At 33.7% G+C, this 20,739-nt stretch overlaps 1 protein-coding gene across 9 annotated transcripts in view; it reads right to left on the reverse strand.

The window, feature by feature from the left end:
• Positions 1-1,668: 1,668 nt before the first annotated feature.
• The window catches only part of LOC138329944 (serine/threonine-protein kinase BRSK2-like), a 94,987-nt gene continuing 75,916 nt past the window's right edge, over positions 1,669-20,739 (reverse strand). The window contains exons 11-20 of one of the 9 annotated variants that reach the window (XM_069277236.1): positions 19,585-19,697; positions 14,869-14,969; positions 13,678-13,729; positions 12,346-12,414; positions 11,350-11,600; positions 9,358-9,406; positions 7,768-7,891; positions 4,280-4,460; positions 3,512-3,690; positions 1,669-3,186 (exon numbers count right to left, since the gene is read on the reverse strand). In XM_069277236.1, coding sequence (XP_069133337.1) covers positions 3,070-3,186; positions 3,512-3,690; positions 4,280-4,460; positions 7,768-7,891; positions 9,358-9,406; positions 11,350-11,600; positions 12,346-12,414; positions 13,678-13,729; positions 14,869-14,969; positions 19,585-19,697 — 1,236 coding nt within the window. In that variant the 3' untranslated portion in view covers positions 1,669-3,069. Of the gene's footprint in view, positions 3,187-3,511; positions 3,691-4,279; positions 4,461-7,767; positions 7,892-9,357; positions 9,407-11,349; positions 11,601-12,345; positions 12,418-13,677; positions 13,730-14,856; positions 14,970-19,584; positions 19,698-20,739 lie in introns of all 9 variants that reach the window. The other 8 variants (XM_069277234.1, XM_069277233.1, XM_069277232.1 and 5 more) reach the window with 8 other exon arrangements.

Genomic DNA, 20,739 nt, shown 5'->3' on the forward strand with positions numbered 1-20,739 from the left:
TCATCAGATTATAAGGTCAAAGGTTAACAATAAATGTGTTATCAAATCCTTGGATTCTGATTCACAGACATCACTTTACTACAATATCACAATGATTTTGGTAAATTTTGAAGAAACAGCAATGCAGATTTTCTTCATTAAATAGGCTTTACTTTTTGTAGAGTTTTTTTGGCAATTCCATTTAGCTTTGATTTCTAAGTTAAGAATGCTTAAAAATCAAACAATTTTGTATACAGGTGTAAGTTAAGGTTTTGCTTGATTTTTTCTGCTGCAGAAGAATGTCAGAGTTTAATGCCTCTTGGTCACCTTAGCTGTGGTACATTAACAATTACAAACCTGGGTAGCTTTGTCTCAGAGCTCAATAAAATAACACCAAATATGAACTTATATCAGGTCCAGATTTCTCGAAACAAAAGTGCAGTTTTTGACTTAAGTTAGTTTCAAGAAATTGGGGCCAGATTAACGTTCATGCGTTTCCCCTAAAATCGAGTGGGATTCTGCGAGAAACAACACATCTCGCATGTTATAGTCATTTATAAAAATTGCATATTGATAGAAACAAGGAAGCATAATACTTTTCAATGTATTGCACAAACCCAGTGACGGTATAATACACTGTAATACACCCTCAAGAACTTCAAATGTATTGGTAAAATACATGTATTACACTAGCTCCAGTATAAACAGGTAAAAAAGAGAAGAGGTCGTCTCCTATAAATATCTGTTATAGTACACAGCCACTTCCGTTAGCCACTTCTCGCAGACATATCTGTATCATAATTTTCACAGAAATAAAACACAAAACATTTGGAACATATCATGACATACATCATCTCTTACATACAAGTTAAATACTACACCCTCACATTAGGTTATATGCAATGATAAATACAATGAACATCACAATGAAGTCCTGGTTTTCTCTTGATCATTCTATTCCTACAAATACATCTAATGCATTATATATATATAATCTTACCTTCCCCACCACCCTTAATCAAACAACGAATATTACCCCTCCCCCCACACGCTGCACATATATACCCCATCCGACACACCATGCAAGTTCAATTCCCCACTCTTTGTATGTGCCTTCCCCATCGTTCCTGTAGGTTTTTCTGTTAATAATTGTATATTACCCTACCTTTTACATCAAACCCCCTTCAATCTTTAGATATTCCATCATCCCACACCAAATATGTGCTCCTCACATACTGTGTCTTACATACATTACATGTATGTCTTTCCTTTCATATCCCCTCCCCACAAAAACACTATATTTGGCCTTTTACTCACACCTTATGTATGCCCCTCCCCTCACATCTACCACTTCTCCACAAACATTGCATGTGGCCCCTCATTTTTATCCAGTATTCTGTCTTTACATATTACAGAGTTAGCTCCCTTGTTGGTAGGTATTGGTTGTTACATCATTATTTTGTGAGCTCAATTCAAGTTGTTTTCTCCAAAAAGTATGATATTACCCTCGCAAAAACATGACAATAACTACCCACAAGGGCAGATAACTTTGTAATATGCAAATACATAATACCCCTTCCCCTAAAATATTGTATGTGCCCCCCCCCCCCTTACATCATTGAAGTACCCCTCACTTCACATTCAGTACACCCCTACCCCTAAATTATTGTATGTGTCCCTCCCTCCCATTCTGTAAGTACCCCTCACTTCACATTCAGTACACCCCTACCCCTAAATTATTGTATGTGTCCCTCCCCTCCCATTCTGTAAGTACCCCTCATTTCACATTCAGTATACCCCTACCTCCAATAACTGTATGTGCAAATTCCTCCAATCACTCTATTTGTTCCCTCCCCTCAACTAATCACACAGTAACACTATCACTGACACATCAACTCTCAGATCTCCTTAACTCCTGTGCAGCATACAATAAATAAAATTTGTAACAAGTATCAAATGCATACATAATAAATACGCTATTTTGAATCTGTCCACTGTAGCGTCATCACTGATCACAACTGTCAGTGAGAAACCATGGAAACTTGATGAGTCCTGAGAGCTGTGATTGGTCCTTTGAAGATGATCCTCTAAATGACATATAATGACCTTGAATATCAATTAATTACAATGTGTCTATGAGGACTCATAAGTGATAACAAGAGGCCTAGAGGGCCTGCATGACACTCACCTGGATGTTGCAATAATTCTGTCTTCATGCATATTATGTATGAAATCTTGATTAATGTACATGTATATCATAGAAGAGAAATTGCCAGCAAAAGGATTAACATTCTTCATTAGAGGATTCTGTACATTTCACTTTCCCAAATTAAACCTGAAATCTTAGATTCTCTATCTAAAAGGCAAGGCCAACTTTTTCTTTTTACAAATAGATTCCCTGCTGAAAAAAAAATTCAATGAGTTCAATCCAAATTCCATATAAACAATATCCAAACATGACCATTCCGTTCTCGCCATGTTCAGTTTTTCTTGGAATTATTGTTTCCATTTTCACAGCAAAATAGCAGCATGCAACAACCCCTGAAAGACGACATCAATGGCACCATGGCATACTTACAGTAAAACCTGTCTAAGTAACCACCCTTGTATAAAGACCACCTGCTTAATAAGACCACATTTCTAGGGCCACAAATGCCTTATCTCAACACTAATTGACCTGTGTATAAAGACCACTTGGCTATTACATAGGCCAATTGTTCCTTGTCTCTTGGGTGGTCTATATAGACAGGTATAACTGTATAATCTCACCATAGGACCAGGTGGGTTAGACCTTCACTTTATACAATCATTGGGACACACAGTTATCTAACCGGCACATACATCACTCCATGTATTGCCCATACCCTCGGGTACTGTCTGAATACTTCAGTCACAACAAAACCTTATATCATTATTCCAAATGTTCTTTGATCATTGGTCAAGAAGGTTCCCCTTTTTTGATTTCTAGAAGACGATTCATATCCACCTTTGAATCTTTCGAATGGCCTTGAACTTGGTAACAACTGTTTGGCTGACATTGATGATCTGTGTGAGTACAGACATTTTGTTTCCTAACTAGTAAAGTCCTGGTCAGACTTTGTCTTTACGGACATTGTGGTCTACTAACACACGTTTACCATTGGTGATAACACGTGGGACTTCCCGTCGCGTCGGTGTTGGCGTTTTGGATATTCTTCTGTCAAAAACCTGTGAGTTAAAACAACATCAGCATGTTACACTTACGGTAGTTACAAGAGAGAGTAAAGTGTAGATGGATTACTGAAAGCTAGCTTTTGTTCGCCTGTGATATATTTATTTTTGCGAATTTTACATCAAGTTAAATTCATGAAAGTTTGCCTATTCGAATTTTAAAATATCTTCAACAATTCTTGCAGTTTAATTCAGTGCTGTAGCTTCTGTTACCATTACTGTAAAAGATAGAGCAAGGGAATGAGCTAAAGACCCTAGTTTGATTTCTTTAGATCTACTCAGCAGGAATGTATGTTTCACTGTTCTATGTAATATACTGTACCTCCTGGTCGTCGCCATTTTCTTTGGCCGAGCAGCTATGCGTAGGAGACATGCCCGTCTCTGATGTGTATGAGGACGTACTATCTGTGCTCACTTTACGCTGATTGAGGGCGTCGCCTCGTGGACCCAACATTAGATTCTGTAGGTGTTCACACACACGTCGGAATCTACGAGATGGCCCTATAAATACAAAATATATGTATCGTAAATCACAAATCAAAAGAAAACTCTGAAAAAAAAATATTTTGACATGAAAATGATTCGAAATGTAGTTTCTGTTTTAATGTGATAAAATTTATCTGGTGTAAATTATATATGAGATTTTATGATATCTAATTTTAGCCCAGAATCAAGCTTTCTGTGAAACCTTCAGGAAACAATTTGAAATTTCAAAAATATATCATTGCGATCTTAGTTTTTCAGAAATATTTTGAAAAAAAAATAGAACCAATGAAATGGATCATGCCGAATGAACATGCTCAATAATTGCTGTTTTGGTGGTTATTTTCAGAGGGTAAAATGTTCGCAATTTTCACTTCAAATGGTCAAATGGTGAAACTTAATATTCTCCACTTATTTGCTATGTGTCTTCAAATATCTTTTTCAATCAGCCACAAAGTTGTTAAAAAAAACAAGAGTCAAGGGATATCTCCACATGGTGGAAAAAACATTAAAACGTCTTGAGTACTATCTAAGGAATTGTAGCAACAAGACTTCTTAAAGGACAAGAAAGAAGTCTTCCAATATCATTTGACCTTGACCTACTGACCTGATATTAGGGTGAAGGTCAGACAGAACATATTACACTCCGATGGACCACCCCCATGAGTGGCAGGTGTGATGTCCACCTGAAATCGGACATTTCTTGAAAACATGGAAGAGCTTCCCGACCGTCTGTATTCCGCCCGAAACGTTGTCGTGGATACCACATTGTGAGATAGATCTGCAGTCTGTTGATTGTAAAAAACAAACATTTTCACTTTTATGGACTTTTCAGTGATATTGTTAATAAGTTTATATAAGATAACTGAATCCAGAAATTTAAATACAGTAGATCAAAGGTAAAATGGACAACTTTCTTTTGTGTGTGTGTCGCTTTCACAATTATGATTAATTCGCAAATGTATATTTTCACGAATTGCTATTTACTTTGATAATATTGAGAGATATTTCAAATCAAGTTTTGAATCTGAAAAAGTCAATTCTTAAGAACTTGATTTGATAATAAAATCGCAAAATTTAGCAACCGTAAAAGAACGTTGGTTAACAGGCCAACAAGGAGACAGAACTCATCTTTTCTGGAGAGCAAGGATGCTTTCAGGCTAGAGTGTGGATTAAGTAAAAAAAAATAATCATAATCATTTGACCATGATTTATTTGACAATGACTTACAGAGAAGAATGCATATATGCATATATGAGGTCGGCCTTGACTTGACTTATTTGACAATGACTTACAGAGAAGAATGCATGAATAATGTCTGCCTTGACCTGACTTATTTGACCATGACTTACAGAGAAGAATGCATGTATGAGGTCGGCCTTGACTTGACTTATTTGACCATGACTTACAGAGAAGAATGCATGAATAATGTCTGCCTTGACCTGACTTATTTGACCATGACTTACAGGGAAGAATGCATGTGTGATGTCTGCCTTGACCTGATTTATTTGACAATGACTTACAGAGAAGAATGCATGTATGAGGTCGGCCTTGACTTGACTTATTTGACAATGACTTACAGAGAAGAATGCATGTATGAGGTCGGCCTTGACTTGACTTATTTGACCATGACTTACAGAGAAGAATGCATGTGTGATGTCTGCCTTGACCTGATTTATTTGACAATGACTTACAGAGAAGAATGCATGTATGAGGTCGGCCTTGACTTGACTTATTTGACAATGACTTACAGAGAAGAATGCATGAATAATGTCTGCCTTGACCTGACTTATTTGACCATGACTTACAGAGAAGAATGCATGTGTGATGTCTGCCTTGACCTGATTTATTTGACAATGACTTACAGAGAAGAATGCATGTATGAGGTCGGCCTTTACTTGACTATTTGACAATGACTTACAGAGAAGAATGCATGTATGAGGTCGGCCTTGACTTGACTTATTTGACCATGACTTACAGAGAAGAATGCATGTGTGATGTCTGCCTTGACCTGATTTATTTGACAATGACTTACAGAGAAGAATGCATGTATGAGGTCGGCCTTGACCTGACTTATTTGACCATGACTTACAGAGAAGAATGCATGTGTGATGTCTGCCTTGACCTGATTTATTTGACAATGACTTACAGAGAAGAATGCATGTATGAGGTCAGCCTTCACTTGACTTATTTGACAATGACTTACAGAGAAGAAGAATGATGTATGAGGTCGGCCTTGACCTGACTTATTTGACCATGACTTACAGAGAAGAATGCATGTGTGATGTCTGCCTTGACCTGATTTATTTGACAATGACTTACAGAGAAGAATGCATGTATGAGGTCAGCCTTCACTTGACTTATTTGACAATGACTTACAGAGAAGAATGCATGTATGAGGTTGGCCTTGACTTGACTTATTTGACCATGACTTACAGAGAAGAATGCATGTGTGATGTCTGCCTTGACCTGATTTATTTGACAATGACTTACAGAGAAGAATGCATGTATGAGGTCGGCCTTGACCTGACTTATTTGACCATGACTTACAGAGAAGAATGCATGTGTGATGTCTGCCTTGACCTGATTTATTTGACAATGACTTACAGAGAAGAATGCATGTATGAGGTCAGCCTTCACTTGACTTATTTGACAATGACTTACAGAGAAGAATGCATGTATGAGGTTGGCCTTGACTTGACTTATTTGACCATGACTTACAGAGAAGAATGCATGTGTGATGTCTGCCTTGACCTGATTTATTTGACAATGACTTACAGAGAAGAATGCATGTATGAGGTCGGCCTTGACTTGACTTATTTGACAATGACTTACAGAGAAGAATGCATGTATGAGGTCGGCCTTGACCTGACTTATTTGACCATGACTTACAGAGAAGAATGCATGTGTGATGTCTGCCTTGACCTGATTTATTTGACAATGACTTACAGAGAAGAATGCATGTATGAGGTCGGCCTTTACTTGACTTATTTGACAATGACTTACAGAGAAGAATGCATGTATGAGGTCGGCCTTGACTTGACTTATTTGACCATGACTTACAGAGAAGAATGCATGTGTGATGTCTGCCTTGACCTGACTTATTTGACAATGACTTACAGAGAAGAATGCATGTATGAGGTCGGCCTTGACCTGACTTATTTGACCATGACTTACAGAGAAGAATGCATGTGTGATGTCTGCCTTGACCTGATTTATTTGACAATGACTTACAGAGAAGAATGCATGTATGAGGTCAGCCTTCACTTGACTTATTTGACAATGACTTACAGAGAAGAATGCATGTATGAGGTCGGCCTTGACTTGACTTATTTGACCATGACTTACAGAGAAGAATGCATGTGTGATGTCTGCCTTGACCTGATTTATTTGACAATGACTTACAGAGAAGAATGCATGTATGAGGTCGGCCTTGACTTGACTTATTGGACTATGACTTACAGAGAAGAATGCATGTATGAGGTCGGCCTTGACCTGACTTATTTGACAATGACTTACAGAGAGAAATGCATGTATGAGGTCGACCTTGACCTGACTTATTTGACCATGACTTATACAGAGAGGAATGCATGTATGAGGTCGACCTTGACCTGACTTATTTAACCATGACTTATACAGAGAGGAATGCATGTATGAGTTCGGCCTTGACCTGACTTATTTGACAATGACTTATACAGAGAGGAATGCATGTATGAGGTCGGCCTTGACCTGACTTATTTAACCATGACCTACAGAGAGGAATGTCTGTAAAAGGTAGGCCTTGACCTCACTTATTTGACTTTTACTTACAGAGAGGAATGCGTGTATGAGTTCGGCCTTGACCTGACTTATTTAACCATGACCTACAGAGAAGAATGCATGTAAGAGGTAGGCCTTGACCTCACTAATTTGACCATGACTTACAAAGAGAAATGCGTGTAGGAGGTCGGCCTTGACCTCACTTATTTGACCATTACTTACAGAGAGGAATGCGTGTATGAGGTCGGCCTTGACCCCACTTATTTGATCATGACTTACAGAGAGAAATGAGTGTAGGAGGTCAGCCTTGACCTCACTTATTTGACCATGACTTACAGAGAGGAATGCATGTATGAGGTCGGCCTTGACCTGACTCAGCTGTTTGTCCTGGGCCATAATAAAGTGATGTTCCTCCCGATCTGCACCCATCAGGGCTCCAAACCACGATTTCTTTGTCATCCTAAAACAGGATTTCATATGTCATCAGGTAATTCCAAAGTTTTTCGTTTAAAAAGTTATTACAGAGTTATCAGCCCTTGTGGGTATAGGTATTGATTGTGATGTCATGTGTTTTACTTTTCAGAGACAATAGTGTGAGTTGAGCTCACAAAATAATGATGTAACAATAGATACGCACCTAAAAGGGAGGTAACTCTGTAATATGCAAAAACGGAATAAGTAGACTGTACCATGCATTGATCTGGACAAGTCCATTATGGTTTACAGTAGTGCAAGGGTATTAATTAGTATGACAAGTATTTTAAAATGGTCTTCTAACTATATTTCTGATACAGCTTTTTTTTATACTACTTCAATTAGCAATGCTAAAAGTACCTGTGACCAGCTAATGAACTTATTGTATACTGCTTCAACATAAGGGAAACACTCAACTTTGGGAGATTTCATTACTTTACTTCTATTATGACTAGTATATAAGGACATTCAATCATTGAACATGTCACTATATCATACGTATTACGCCTTTTAAAGATGCTCCACCGCTGACAAATGGTATTTTTTTCGCTATCAAAAACAGCTGCAGGCAATTTAGTATTTTTCTTCAGTTACAAAAGTTACTTACTTTACACCATTACCACCATCGAAAAGTTTGAGCTTCTAATTTTACTTCAAGACAAAAATTTTAAAAATAATTAATTGCATCCAGAAAAAATTCTGTGGTACTATGTCCTATATGGAATGAAGTACTGATTGTGCATGCACCAAAAGTAAAATATATCATTTTATATAATGTTTTGTGTTAAATAAGACATACTTATATCATTTTATATAATTTTTTGTGTTAATAAGACATATTTATATCATTTTATATAATTTTTTGTGTTAATAAGACATATTCATACACGATTTAACACCAGTTATTGTTTAAATGATGAGTATCGTTTATGCCCTGTCGGCGATGGAGCATCTTTAATGATCTTCAAAATTTAACACCACTTTTATCTTTAGACCCATCCATCTATGAAAATGATGAAATTCAAAAGTGTTGCTTTATTTTAACCATAAATATCAGCAAAATACATCAAATTATTTGATTGATAAGTGTCAAAGAAAGATGAAAAATAAATTGCTCTTGACCAACAAACAAAATCCATCAAAGGACTTAAGTCTGAAATAACCTAAAAAAAAGTGGAGCAAAATAAAAAGCCTCATTAAGTCTCTCTCAATTCTACTGCATTAAACCATTGTATTCATAAGTACAATTAATTAAGGGATAAGAATTATCTATTTGGCATTTCAAGATTTTATACAAAGCTATGAATTTATATCTGAAACAAATTTTTATTTCTGAAGGGTTTTAGTTGAAACTTATAGTAAACCAGAAAGCAACTGATAGTTTTTGGAACTTGGTCTATCAAGGTCATCCATGGAAATACCCAAGGTCAAACCTCAAGGTCAAGGACTTACTCTGGTGAAGAGTCAGGAGTCATAGACAATGTACTTTCTTCAGTAGGCACTGAAAGCATACAAAACAGGCATTAGTAAATATAGCAATGAAAAAGGTCAAGAGGTCAAACCATACAAAATAGGCATTAGTAAATATAGCAATACAAATGTCAAAAGTTCAAACCATATGTACATAACAGGCATAAGAAGCAATGAAAAGGTCAAAAAGTCAAATCACTTATACCAGGCATTAGTAACAATAACAATGAACAGGTCAAAGGTCAAACTACAATGAACAAGTATTAGTAATTATAGAGGTGAAAGGTCAAACACTATAAAACAAGGATATGGACAATTCATAACAAAGGCCAAAACAATTACTGAACATATGTACTAATATATCATATGGAGCAACAAAAATGAGTTAATGGAATTTTAAGCCACACTGAATAGTAATTTACTGATCTAAAAAAAAGGTCAAAAGTTCAAGATATCTAAATCATTGCACTTATGAATACCAGATTGGTCAAAACATTGGATCAGAATTGAAGAAATATGATCAGAATTGAAGAAATTTCATAAAAACAATTTTCAAAAACAAATCCTGTATTACTTAAGTACAATTAGTAAACAGAGAAAAGAAACATTACCGTACAAACAAAACAGAAACTAATAATAATGAACATTTAGCAAGAGAAGTCCAAATTAAAATAACCTAAAATTAGTCCATATCTCACAAGATCTTTGATGGATCTAGACACCCCCAGTTAACAACTGAAGAACCTTTTTAAGTCAAATGAAACATGAAACTTTTCTGTATTTTTCTCTTCTTGGAATTCGCACAACTTGCACCATAAAAACAAGAAACATGAGCAAAACCCCCAAGCATTTTCTTAATAATAGTGCATGCTAACAATCTCATTTATTTTTTCAAAATCCAAAGCCTGTAAGCAGAGTGGTTTGTAAAATCACCTTCAATAACTGAAATCACATGTATCTATAGAGACCAAAAGTGACCTTCATGTAAAGTCTGAGAAACATTGCATCATGATAACAAACTTCAATTTGTATAGCCATTGGACTACGGTTGGTCCATGTATCACAACTGTAGCAACATTGTAACTCCTTCACCCCTCCAGACACATTTGGGTTCTTCTAAATCAAAGACTAGACCAGTCCATTATATAATTTTAGGGTTGAATGATGGTGTGTCTAAAACAGAAAAGTCACACCCTTTATACCACAATTAATGATTTAAGAAACAACAAAACAAGAATAGGTCAAAACATAAAACTGTTTGTTATTTCTGTGTTAGTCAACAATATCAGGAACCCTGCAAAATCTGATACAATTTTAGTAAAACTAATACCATATTCACCGTAATCAATGCTCTCATTTCACTTTTAATCTTCCCTTGAACCCTACCACTGTGAAGGAATAAATAACTTCTAATTATAAACTGTAGTTGTTCTGTATTATTGTATCAAAATTCCTACTTTTTTTGGATTGATAATATCAAATATAAAATTTGGTGGCAATTAAAGATATAAATAGTAGAACCTGCCTTAGCAACAACTCTGCACAACGACAGCTTACATTATAATTGATACATGTACCAAGTTAACAATTTCATCACATTTTTGACCTGTGTATTTTCCTCTTTATTCCTTAGTTGACCTTTATTAAAGACAGACTTGGCAATCAAGTGTTTTCTTGATACATAAAAATACCTTTTTTCATCAAAAACTACTGTATAGTCTTATGATAAGTAGGTTATGTGCTTTTTGAGTCTTGAGCAGTAATTATGGCTAATAGGTTAACAATCATTCTAATACCAATCAACTTTCAGCTTTGGGTAGATAAAGAATATGACTGATGAACCATTCCAACAGTTGACATGCCAGCCAGCCAACTAACCAATCAGCCAATGGATACAAAACCATGTGACAGGCCAGCTAACCAATCAGTCAATGGCTACAACACCATGTGACAGGCCAAGTAGAATAAAGTCACCTGCTAAGTAATCCATCTCCAGTATAAAACCATTGGTGTAGGCAATACCTTGTAATTTTCGCCTGTGAAAGCGTGGTGAGCCGAGAAAACTGTTTTTGATGGTATGTAGCCGAGACTTCCAGGCTGTCGACTGTATACTGGGGGACCCAGGGGGCGTGGCAGAGGGGCTGTGGGAGGGGGTACCTCTCACAGGTAGGCGGGGGCTCACAATGGGGGAGGAGCTAGGACTGCCAGTCAAACTTGCCTTCCGTCTGAAATAAACAATATACAGAATACAGTTATAAGAAATGTTGGGTTTTTTTCAGAAAAATTGTATTTGGTTCACACAATCTTTAATTTTGTTTTGTAAACAAAACTCAACAAACATGACATTCTGGAGAAATTTCACAATCATCCACTAGCTGTACTTTTTTAGACTTAGAGATGTTTTGTTCTTTTTTATTAACAAAAAAACAGTTTGAGCTAAGATATTGCCATGGCAACAAAATGACATTTAGTTTGTAACGAAAATAATACAATTGAGAAGATATCTTTAAAATTATATATTGTTAACCTTTTTTCACAATTTTCATGACTCATTACAAATGATGTGTAAAAGAAAGTAATCCTTATAATGACAATTTGACCATTGAACTATATACAATACTTCATTATCATAGTAACTTTTTTGACACATGGTTAGTACATTGTCAACTAAACAACAACAAATTTATGGTTTAATAGTTGAAAGCAAAATTTCAAAATTAGAGATTTCAATCAAAATAATGTTTTTTTTTTCTAAAATAAAAATGTAAAAATTTAAAACTTGTGTTTGACATCTTCAGCATCTTACTCCTCTGGTTGAGATTTCTCTGTCACACCATTTGAGGGAGTGGAAGTTCTATAAGTCTCATCCTCAAGGGGGTGGAAGATTCTATTAGTCTCACCCTCGAGGGAGTGGAAGATTCTAAGAAGTTTCACCCTGGAGGGGTTGGAGGATTCTATTAATCAACTTACACTTGCTGAACGGCCAAAGCTCTACGAGATGCAACTGGTGAACCTTCACTTATACTTCCTAGGGACAACCTACTAAAGCAAGCAGGGTTAGTTAGGTTAGCAAGTTAGTCAACGGCAGGTTAGTCAACAGTACAGGTTAATACAGTAAGTCAACATCGAGTAATGGTTAAAAAGTATCTTCCAGGAATTCCTAATACCATTAGTCAACATAGAGTTATGGTAAATTCAGTTAGTCAACATCGAGTAATGGATAATAAGTATCTTCTAGGAATTCCTAATACCGTTAGTCAACATCGAGTAATGGTAAATCCAGTTAGTCAATATCGAGTAATGGTTAATTTAGTATCCTCCCGGAGTTCATAAATACTAGCTGTCAGTCAACATCGAGTAATGGTTAATTCAGTAAGTCAATATGAAGTATCGGTTAATACAGTATTTTCTAGAAATTTTTTATACATTAAGTCAACACTGAGTAATTATATGGTAAATTCAGTATCAAAGAGGTTTTAATACTTTACTGTAAACCAACTTATCTCTGCATACAATTAAATTTTACATACATCACAGGTAATGAGAAATCGTGAAAATTCATTGTTGAGAAAATGTTTCAAATGCATGTTAAGTAAAACCAAAACCGTCTGATGATTGCGTAATTAAATCATTGTGAAAAAGTCATTATGTGTGAAAACACAAAATTAAGTCGCCGCAGAAATAAATTTGTTTACAATCAGGGCCTTTGTGATACATATGAGACATCAATAATAGTCAGTGATTTTCTGTTTTATACTCCATTAATAAATGCAGTTAAAATATCCATTCTCATCAGGTGTATGATTTCTTAGAATGAAGCAGAACTGCATGGGGCTGGACATACATTTTTCTGCTACTGCGTTTCGATAATATCATTTTCTGTTTTCAAGAATGATCATATAACACGAAAGTAGTATCAATAAAGTGTATATATTCTGTTCTACATAAACTTTCTACAAAGTCAAAATTTTGTCCCATGCACATGCAACAAACAGTTACTTCTGTTGTTAATACATATTTTAGTATGTTAATCATTAGTGTACATTTTATAGAGTTACAGCCCCTATGGCTTGGTTTTGATTGTGACGTCATCATTTTGTAAGCAAATGTTACGTCATTTTCTCTAAAAAAAAATGTGACATCTCCCAAAAACATGGCGCAACAAATCAAAATCTATAATCATACCCACAAGGGCAAATGCCTCTAATATGCAAATTCATTGCATCATCTCACCTGTAAATATTTATTCGGTTTTTTTTTGTTAAAGACAGTAAAATTAAAGTGTGTGAACAATGTACTTACCTCGGCTGACCATTTAACTGGACAGCGTCCACTCTTTTCCTCGGTGGATCAGCTGTAACAAAGAACAAAGGTGCAGCTAATTGTGAAGTTTACAAAAAGAAATAACGATGGAATCGAGTGAAGATCAAGGTCCAGACAAGGGACCAAGGCTCCTCATCTGAGCATGTAACCCCTGCGACCTTCAATCATGATCAAGGTCATTAACATGAACCGAGTTCCTTCATCCACGCATACTACATGCCCAACTTGAGGTCTCTGTATATCCAAGTTATTTACAGAAGTTATAGAAACATTTATTCCTATTTGACCACAAGTGACCTTAAATGAAAGTGGATCATTATTGACATTCACCTGAGAATGCTATAGGCTCAATATCCGGTTTCTGAGCACATTAGATATTGAGAAGAAGCCTTCTAAAAGATTTTATCGGGGTTTTTTTTCTTGAATGAAGATCAAGGTCACTCATTTCAACAAAACTTGATAACTTTTCATCTGAGCATGCAACACTTAATAACAATATGTTGTTGTTGTTGCATTTCTTACAAAGATTTTCTCTTATATGAACTCTTTGACATTGAATGAAAGTCAAGGTCATTTATTGGAAAAATGGAACATTATCATCTCAGCATGATCAAGGTAAAGTATCAGTTTCTGGACATCTTATGTACATTGAAGAAAATTATTCTAAAAAAGATTTTAGCTTTGAATGAAGGTCAAGGTCATTCAATTGAACAAACATGCTAGTTTGTCATTCAAACATTCTGCCTTGGTTACCAAATTTATGAGGAATTGACTGGACTAGAATTTTTAGAGGATTGAAAAACAGGCATCCAGAGAAGCTGATTCTGGTATAACCTTCAACCAAACCTTAATTTGATGTAAGAGCATAATTTGTTTCATGATATATCACATTACTCATGCTGATTAAATCTTTAGTGGCCTTACAATCACCAGCCCAAATAACTTATAAGCCATACAAAGCAAAAAGGTTCTCACAGAAAGCCAAGACAACTGACCGATAACCACGCCTTGTGCTTGCAAACGCACATACACAATACAAAATGCAAAATTTAAAGTTACATGTGGTACCTGTATGGTTTGATTGACACAAGGCGATCCATCAATTACGTGATCAATCATTTGTTTATAACAAGAGATAAATAAAGCTTGAAGACTTACCAGCTAACTTACCGGACTCGGATCGAGTTCGTATATCCAGCTCATCCTCAACACTGGGATTCCGTAATTTTCTATCTAATAGCAAAAAATACACAACCTTTTCTGTATTATGTCTGAAAAAGCAAAAACAGAACAAAAATTAAAAGTTAAACCAAGATCCATTAAAACTGTGATCTCCTACTGTGATATGTACTGTTAGTGGGAAATATTTGTTTTTCTTTAATGGTTTAAACAGGGATGTAATTTATCCAATGAGTAAAGGGAGGAACTCTCATAAATAATAAAAATTAAAAATATTATTTCATGAAGTTTTAGATCATATCTGATACTAATTGGCTCTCCTAAATATTATTTAATCAAGGGAAATCCTCTGTAGAATCACATCCCTGTTTAAATATAAAGATAATCACATCCCTGTTTAAATATAAAGATATTCACATCCCTGTTTAAATATAGAGATGATCACATCCCTGTGTAAATCTAAGGATAATCACATCTCTGTTTAAATCTAAAGAGAATCACATCCATGTTTAAATCTAAAGATAATCACATCTCTGTTTAAATCTAAGGATAATCACATCTCTGTTTAAATCTAAAGAGAATCATATCCCTGTGTAAATCTAAGGATAATCATATCCCTGTTAAATCTAAGGATAATCACATCTCTGTTTAAATCTATGGATAATCACATCTCTGTTTAAATCTAAAGAGAATCTAACCCCTGTTTAAATCTAAGGATAATCACATCCATGTTTAAATCTAAGGATAATCACATCCCTGTTAAATCTAAGGATAATCATATCCCTGTTTAAATCTAAAGAGAATCACATCTCTGTTTAAATCTCAGGATAATCACATTCCTGTTTAAATCTAAGGATAATCATATCCCTGTTTAAATCTAAAGAGAATCACATCCATGTTTAAATCTAAGGATAATCACATCCCTGTTTAAATCTAAGGATAATCACATCCCTGTTAAATCTAAGGATAATCACATCTCTGTTAAATCTAAGGATAATCATATCCCTGTAAAATCTAAAGATAATCACATCCCTGTTTAAATCTAAAGATAATCATATCCCTGTTTAAATCTAAGGATAATCACATCTCTGTTTAAATCTAAAGAGAATCACATCCATGTTTAAATCTAAGGATAATCACATCCCTGTTTAAATCTAAAGATAATCATATCCCTGTTTAAATCTAAAGATGATCACATCCCTGTTTAAATATAAGGATAATCATATCCCTGTTTAAATCTAAAGAGAATCACATCCCTGTTTAAATCTAAGGATAATCACATCCCTGTTTAAATCTAAGGATAATCACATCCCTGTTTAAATCTAAGGATAATCACATCCATGTTTAAATCTAAAGAGAATCACATCCCTTTTTAAATCTTAAGATAATCATATCCCTGTTTAAATCTAAGGATAATCACATCCCTGTTTAAATCTAAGGATAATCACATCCCTGTTTAAATCTAAAGATAATCATATCCCTGTTTAAATCTAAGGATAATCACATCCCTGTTTAAATCTAAGGATAATAACATCTCTGTTTAAAACTAAAGAGAATCACATCTATGTTTAAATCCATGGATAATCACATCCCTGTTTAAATCTAAGGATAATCACATCCCTGTTTAAATCTAAGGATAATCACATCCCTGTTTAAATCTAAGGATAATCACATCTCTGTTAAAATCTAAGGATAATCACATCCCTGTTTAAATTTAAAGATAATCACACTTCTGTTTAAATCTAAAGGTAATCACATCCCTGTTTAAATCTAAAGATAATCACATCTCTGTTTGAATCTAAAGATAATCACATCCCTGTTTTAATCTAAGGATAATCACATCTCTGTTTAAATCTAAGGATAATCACATCCCTTTTTAAATCTAAAGAGAATCACATCCCTGTTTAAATCTAAAGGTAATCACATCCCTGTTTAAATCTAAAGAGAATCACATCCCTGTTTAAATCTAAAGAGAATCACATCCCTGTTTAAATCTAAGGATAATCACATCCCTGTTTAAATCTAAAGAGAATCACATCCCTGTTTAAATCTAAAGGTAATCACATCCCTGTTTAAATCTAAAGGTAATCACATCCCTGTTTAAATCTAAAGGTAATCACATCTCTGTTTAAATCTAAAGTGAATCACATCCCTGTTTAAATCTTAAGATAATTACATATGATCTCTATTTAAATCTAAGGATAATCACATCCCTGTTTAAATCTTGGGATAATCACATCTCTGTTTAAATCTAAAGATAATTACATCTCTGTTTAAATCTAAAGTTTATTACATCCCTGTTTAAATCTAAAGATAATTACATCTCTGTTTAAATCTAAAGATAATTACATCCCTGTTTAAATCTAAAGATAATCACATCCCTGTTTAAATCTAAAGATAATCATATCCCTGTTTAAATCTAAGGATAATCACATCCCTGTTTAAATCTAAGGATAATCACATCCCTGTTTAAATCTAAAGATAATCATATCCCTGTTTAAATCTAAGGATAATCACATCCCTGTTTAAATCTAAGGATAATCACATCCCTGTTTAAATCTAAAGATAATCACATCCCTGTTTAAATCTAAGGATAATCACATCCCTGTTTAAATCTAAGGATAATCACATCCCTGTTTAAATCTAAGGATAATCACATCCCTGTTTAAATCTAAGGATAATCACATCTCTGTTTAAATCTAAGGATAATCACATCCCTGTTTAAATCTAAAGATAATCACATCTCTGTTTAAATCTAAAGATAATCACATCCCTGTTTAAATCTAAAGATAATCACATCTCTGTTTAAATCTAAAGTTTATCACATCCCTGTTTAAATCTAAAGATAATTACATCCCTGTTTAAATCTAAAGATAATCACATCCCTGTTTAAATCTAAAGTTAATCACATCCCTGTTTAAATCTAAAGATAATCACATCCCTGTTTAAATCTAAAGATAATCACATCCCTGTTTAAATCTAAAGATAATCACATCCCTGTTTAAATCTAAAGATAATCACATCTCTGTTTAAATCTAAAGTTAATCACATCCCTGTTTAAATCTAAAGGATAATCACATCCCTGTTTAAATCTAAAGGATAATCACATCCCTGTTTAAATCTAAAGATAATCACATCTCTGTTTAAATCTAAAGATAATCACATCCCTGTTTAAATCTTAAGATAATCATATCCCTGTTTAAATCTAAGATAATCACATCTCTGTTTAAATCTAAAGATAATTACATCCCTGTTTAAATCTAAAGATAATTACATCTCTGTTTAAATCTAAAGATAATTACATCTCTGTTTAAATCTAAAGATAATTACATCTCTGTTTAAATCTAAAGATAATTACATCTCTGTTTAAATCTAAAGATAATTACATCCCTGTTTAAATCTAAAGATAATTACATCTCTGTTTAAATCTAAAGTTTATTACATCCCTGTTTAAATCTAAAGATAATCACATCTCTGTTTAAATCTAAAGTTTATCACATCCCTGTTTAAATCTAAAGATAATCACATCTCTGTTTAAATCTAAAGTTTATCACATCCCTGTTTAAATCTAAAGGATAATCACATCCCTGTTTAAATCTAAGGATAATCACATCCCTGTTTAAATCTAAAGATAATCACATCCCTGTTTAAATCTAAAGGATAATCACATCCTGTTTAAATCTAAGGATAATCACATCCCTGTTTAAATCTAAAGATAATCACATCCCTGTTTAAATCTAAGATAATCACATCCCTGTTTAAATCTAAGGATAATCACATCCCTGTTTAAATCTAAAGATAATCACATCTCTGTTTAAATCTAAAGTTTATCACATCCCTGTTTAAATCTAAAGTATATTACATCCCTGTTTAAATCTAAAGGATAATCACATCCCTGTTTAAATCTAAGACATCTGTAATCACAAATCCCCTGTTTAAATCTAAAGGATAATCACATCCCTGTTTAAATCTAAGGATAATCACATCCCTGTTTAAATCTAAGGATAATCACATCCCTGTTTAAATCTAAGGATAATCACATCCTGTTTAAATCTAAGGAAATCACATCCCTGTTTAAATTAAGATAATATACATCTCTGTTTAAAATCTAAATCATATAATCACATCTCTGTTTAAATCTAAAGTATATAACCATCCCTGTTTAAATCTAAAGATAATCACATCCTGTTTAAATCTAAGATAATCACATCTGTTTAAATCTAAGGATAATCACATCCCTGTTTAAATCTAAGGATAATCACATCCCTGTTTAAATCTAAAGATAATCACATCCCTGTTTAAATCTAAAGATAATCACATCCCTGTTTAAATCTAAGAAAGATTTCACATATGATCTCTATTTAAATCTAAGGATAATCACATCCCTGTTTAAATCTTGGGATAATCACATCTCTGTTTAAATCTAAAGATAATTACATCTCTGTTTAAATCTAAAGAAATCACATCCCTGTTTAAATCTAAAGATAATTACATCTCTGTTTAAATCTAAAGATAATTACATCTCTGTTTAAATCTAAAGATAATCACATCTCTGTTTAAATCTAAAGTTTATCACATCCCTGTTTAAATCTAAGTATATTACATCCCTGTTTAAATCTAAAGCTAATCACATCACAATAATGATAATGATCCCTTCATTTGTTATATGTAAATGACAAACTTATCCTGGAACTCAGTCACACTTACTTTGAATTCAGCAATTCTTCCACTAACTTGTCTTTATCTTTAAAACATTGCAGGGAATTCATTGTAGAAAGAACATCGGGGTCAAGGTCAGCTATTGTTGGGATAATGGAGGTCTGCAAACAAGGATAATATATCAAAGGTCACAAAAGATCAAGGTCAATCCAACAGTAAAAATGAGTTTCAAATAAAATAAATCTTGCATTAGAAAAATACAATATTATCTTTTAGTTATCTTTTTAAAGATATTTATCATAACTTGCATTCAAAGAAATAATGAATCAGGAATTTTAATAAAGGGGAAATTAACAAAAAAAAATACATAATGTAAAACTTCATGTCATAATATAATATAGCTTTACTTGAAAAGATCTAATTGCTTTCAAATTAATATATACATATATCAAATAAAAACAGCACTATATTTAAGATTTATTTACATGGCAAATTAGAAAATATTCATACAGAGTACTTAAGTGTAAAATAACAGATCTTCATAGTTAGGGTTCCATGTACATCTATATCAATCTTTCGGAAAAACAATTCAACTTTATAAGTAACTATTTATTATCAACTGTACTTGGCAAAAACCCTGTAGATTAAAATTCTAACAACATTAAGAAACATTAATATTCATTTCTTTTTGTTTCTTTTTTATATATTTAAGTTGTTACAATGGGTAAACAACATTGTTTCTCTTGCACACAAATGACAGACCAGGAAACCATAGAGCAGGGAAATTTGGATAGCAAAGACTCGAGTATATCTTAGATTTAAAAGCATAAAACACTGTATACCTAGACTCAAAAGCAGGTAATTCTATATAATTCAGATGCAAGAAACCATTTGCTCTATGATAACTACTGTAAGCATCAAGAGTAGATCATTATGATAAATCAGAATTTAAGAACTGGCCTGTAAAAGTAAAAAATAGCAGAAACTCTGTATAACAGACTCAAAAGAGATAACTCTGTATAACAGACTAAAGAAAAGATAACTATGTATAACAGACTCAAGAAAAGATAACTCTGTATAACAGACCAAAGAAAAGATAACTCTGTATAACAGACTCAAGAAAAGATAACTCTGTATAACAGATCAAGAAAAGATAACTCTGTATAACAGACTCAAGAAAAGATAACTCTGTATAACAGACTC

This window comes from Argopecten irradians, chromosome 8 (genome assembly GCF_041381155.1).
Source record: "Argopecten irradians isolate NY chromosome 8, Ai_NY, whole genome shotgun sequence".
Lineage (NCBI taxonomy): Eukaryota > Metazoa > Mollusca > Bivalvia > Pectinida > Pectinidae > Argopecten > Argopecten irradians.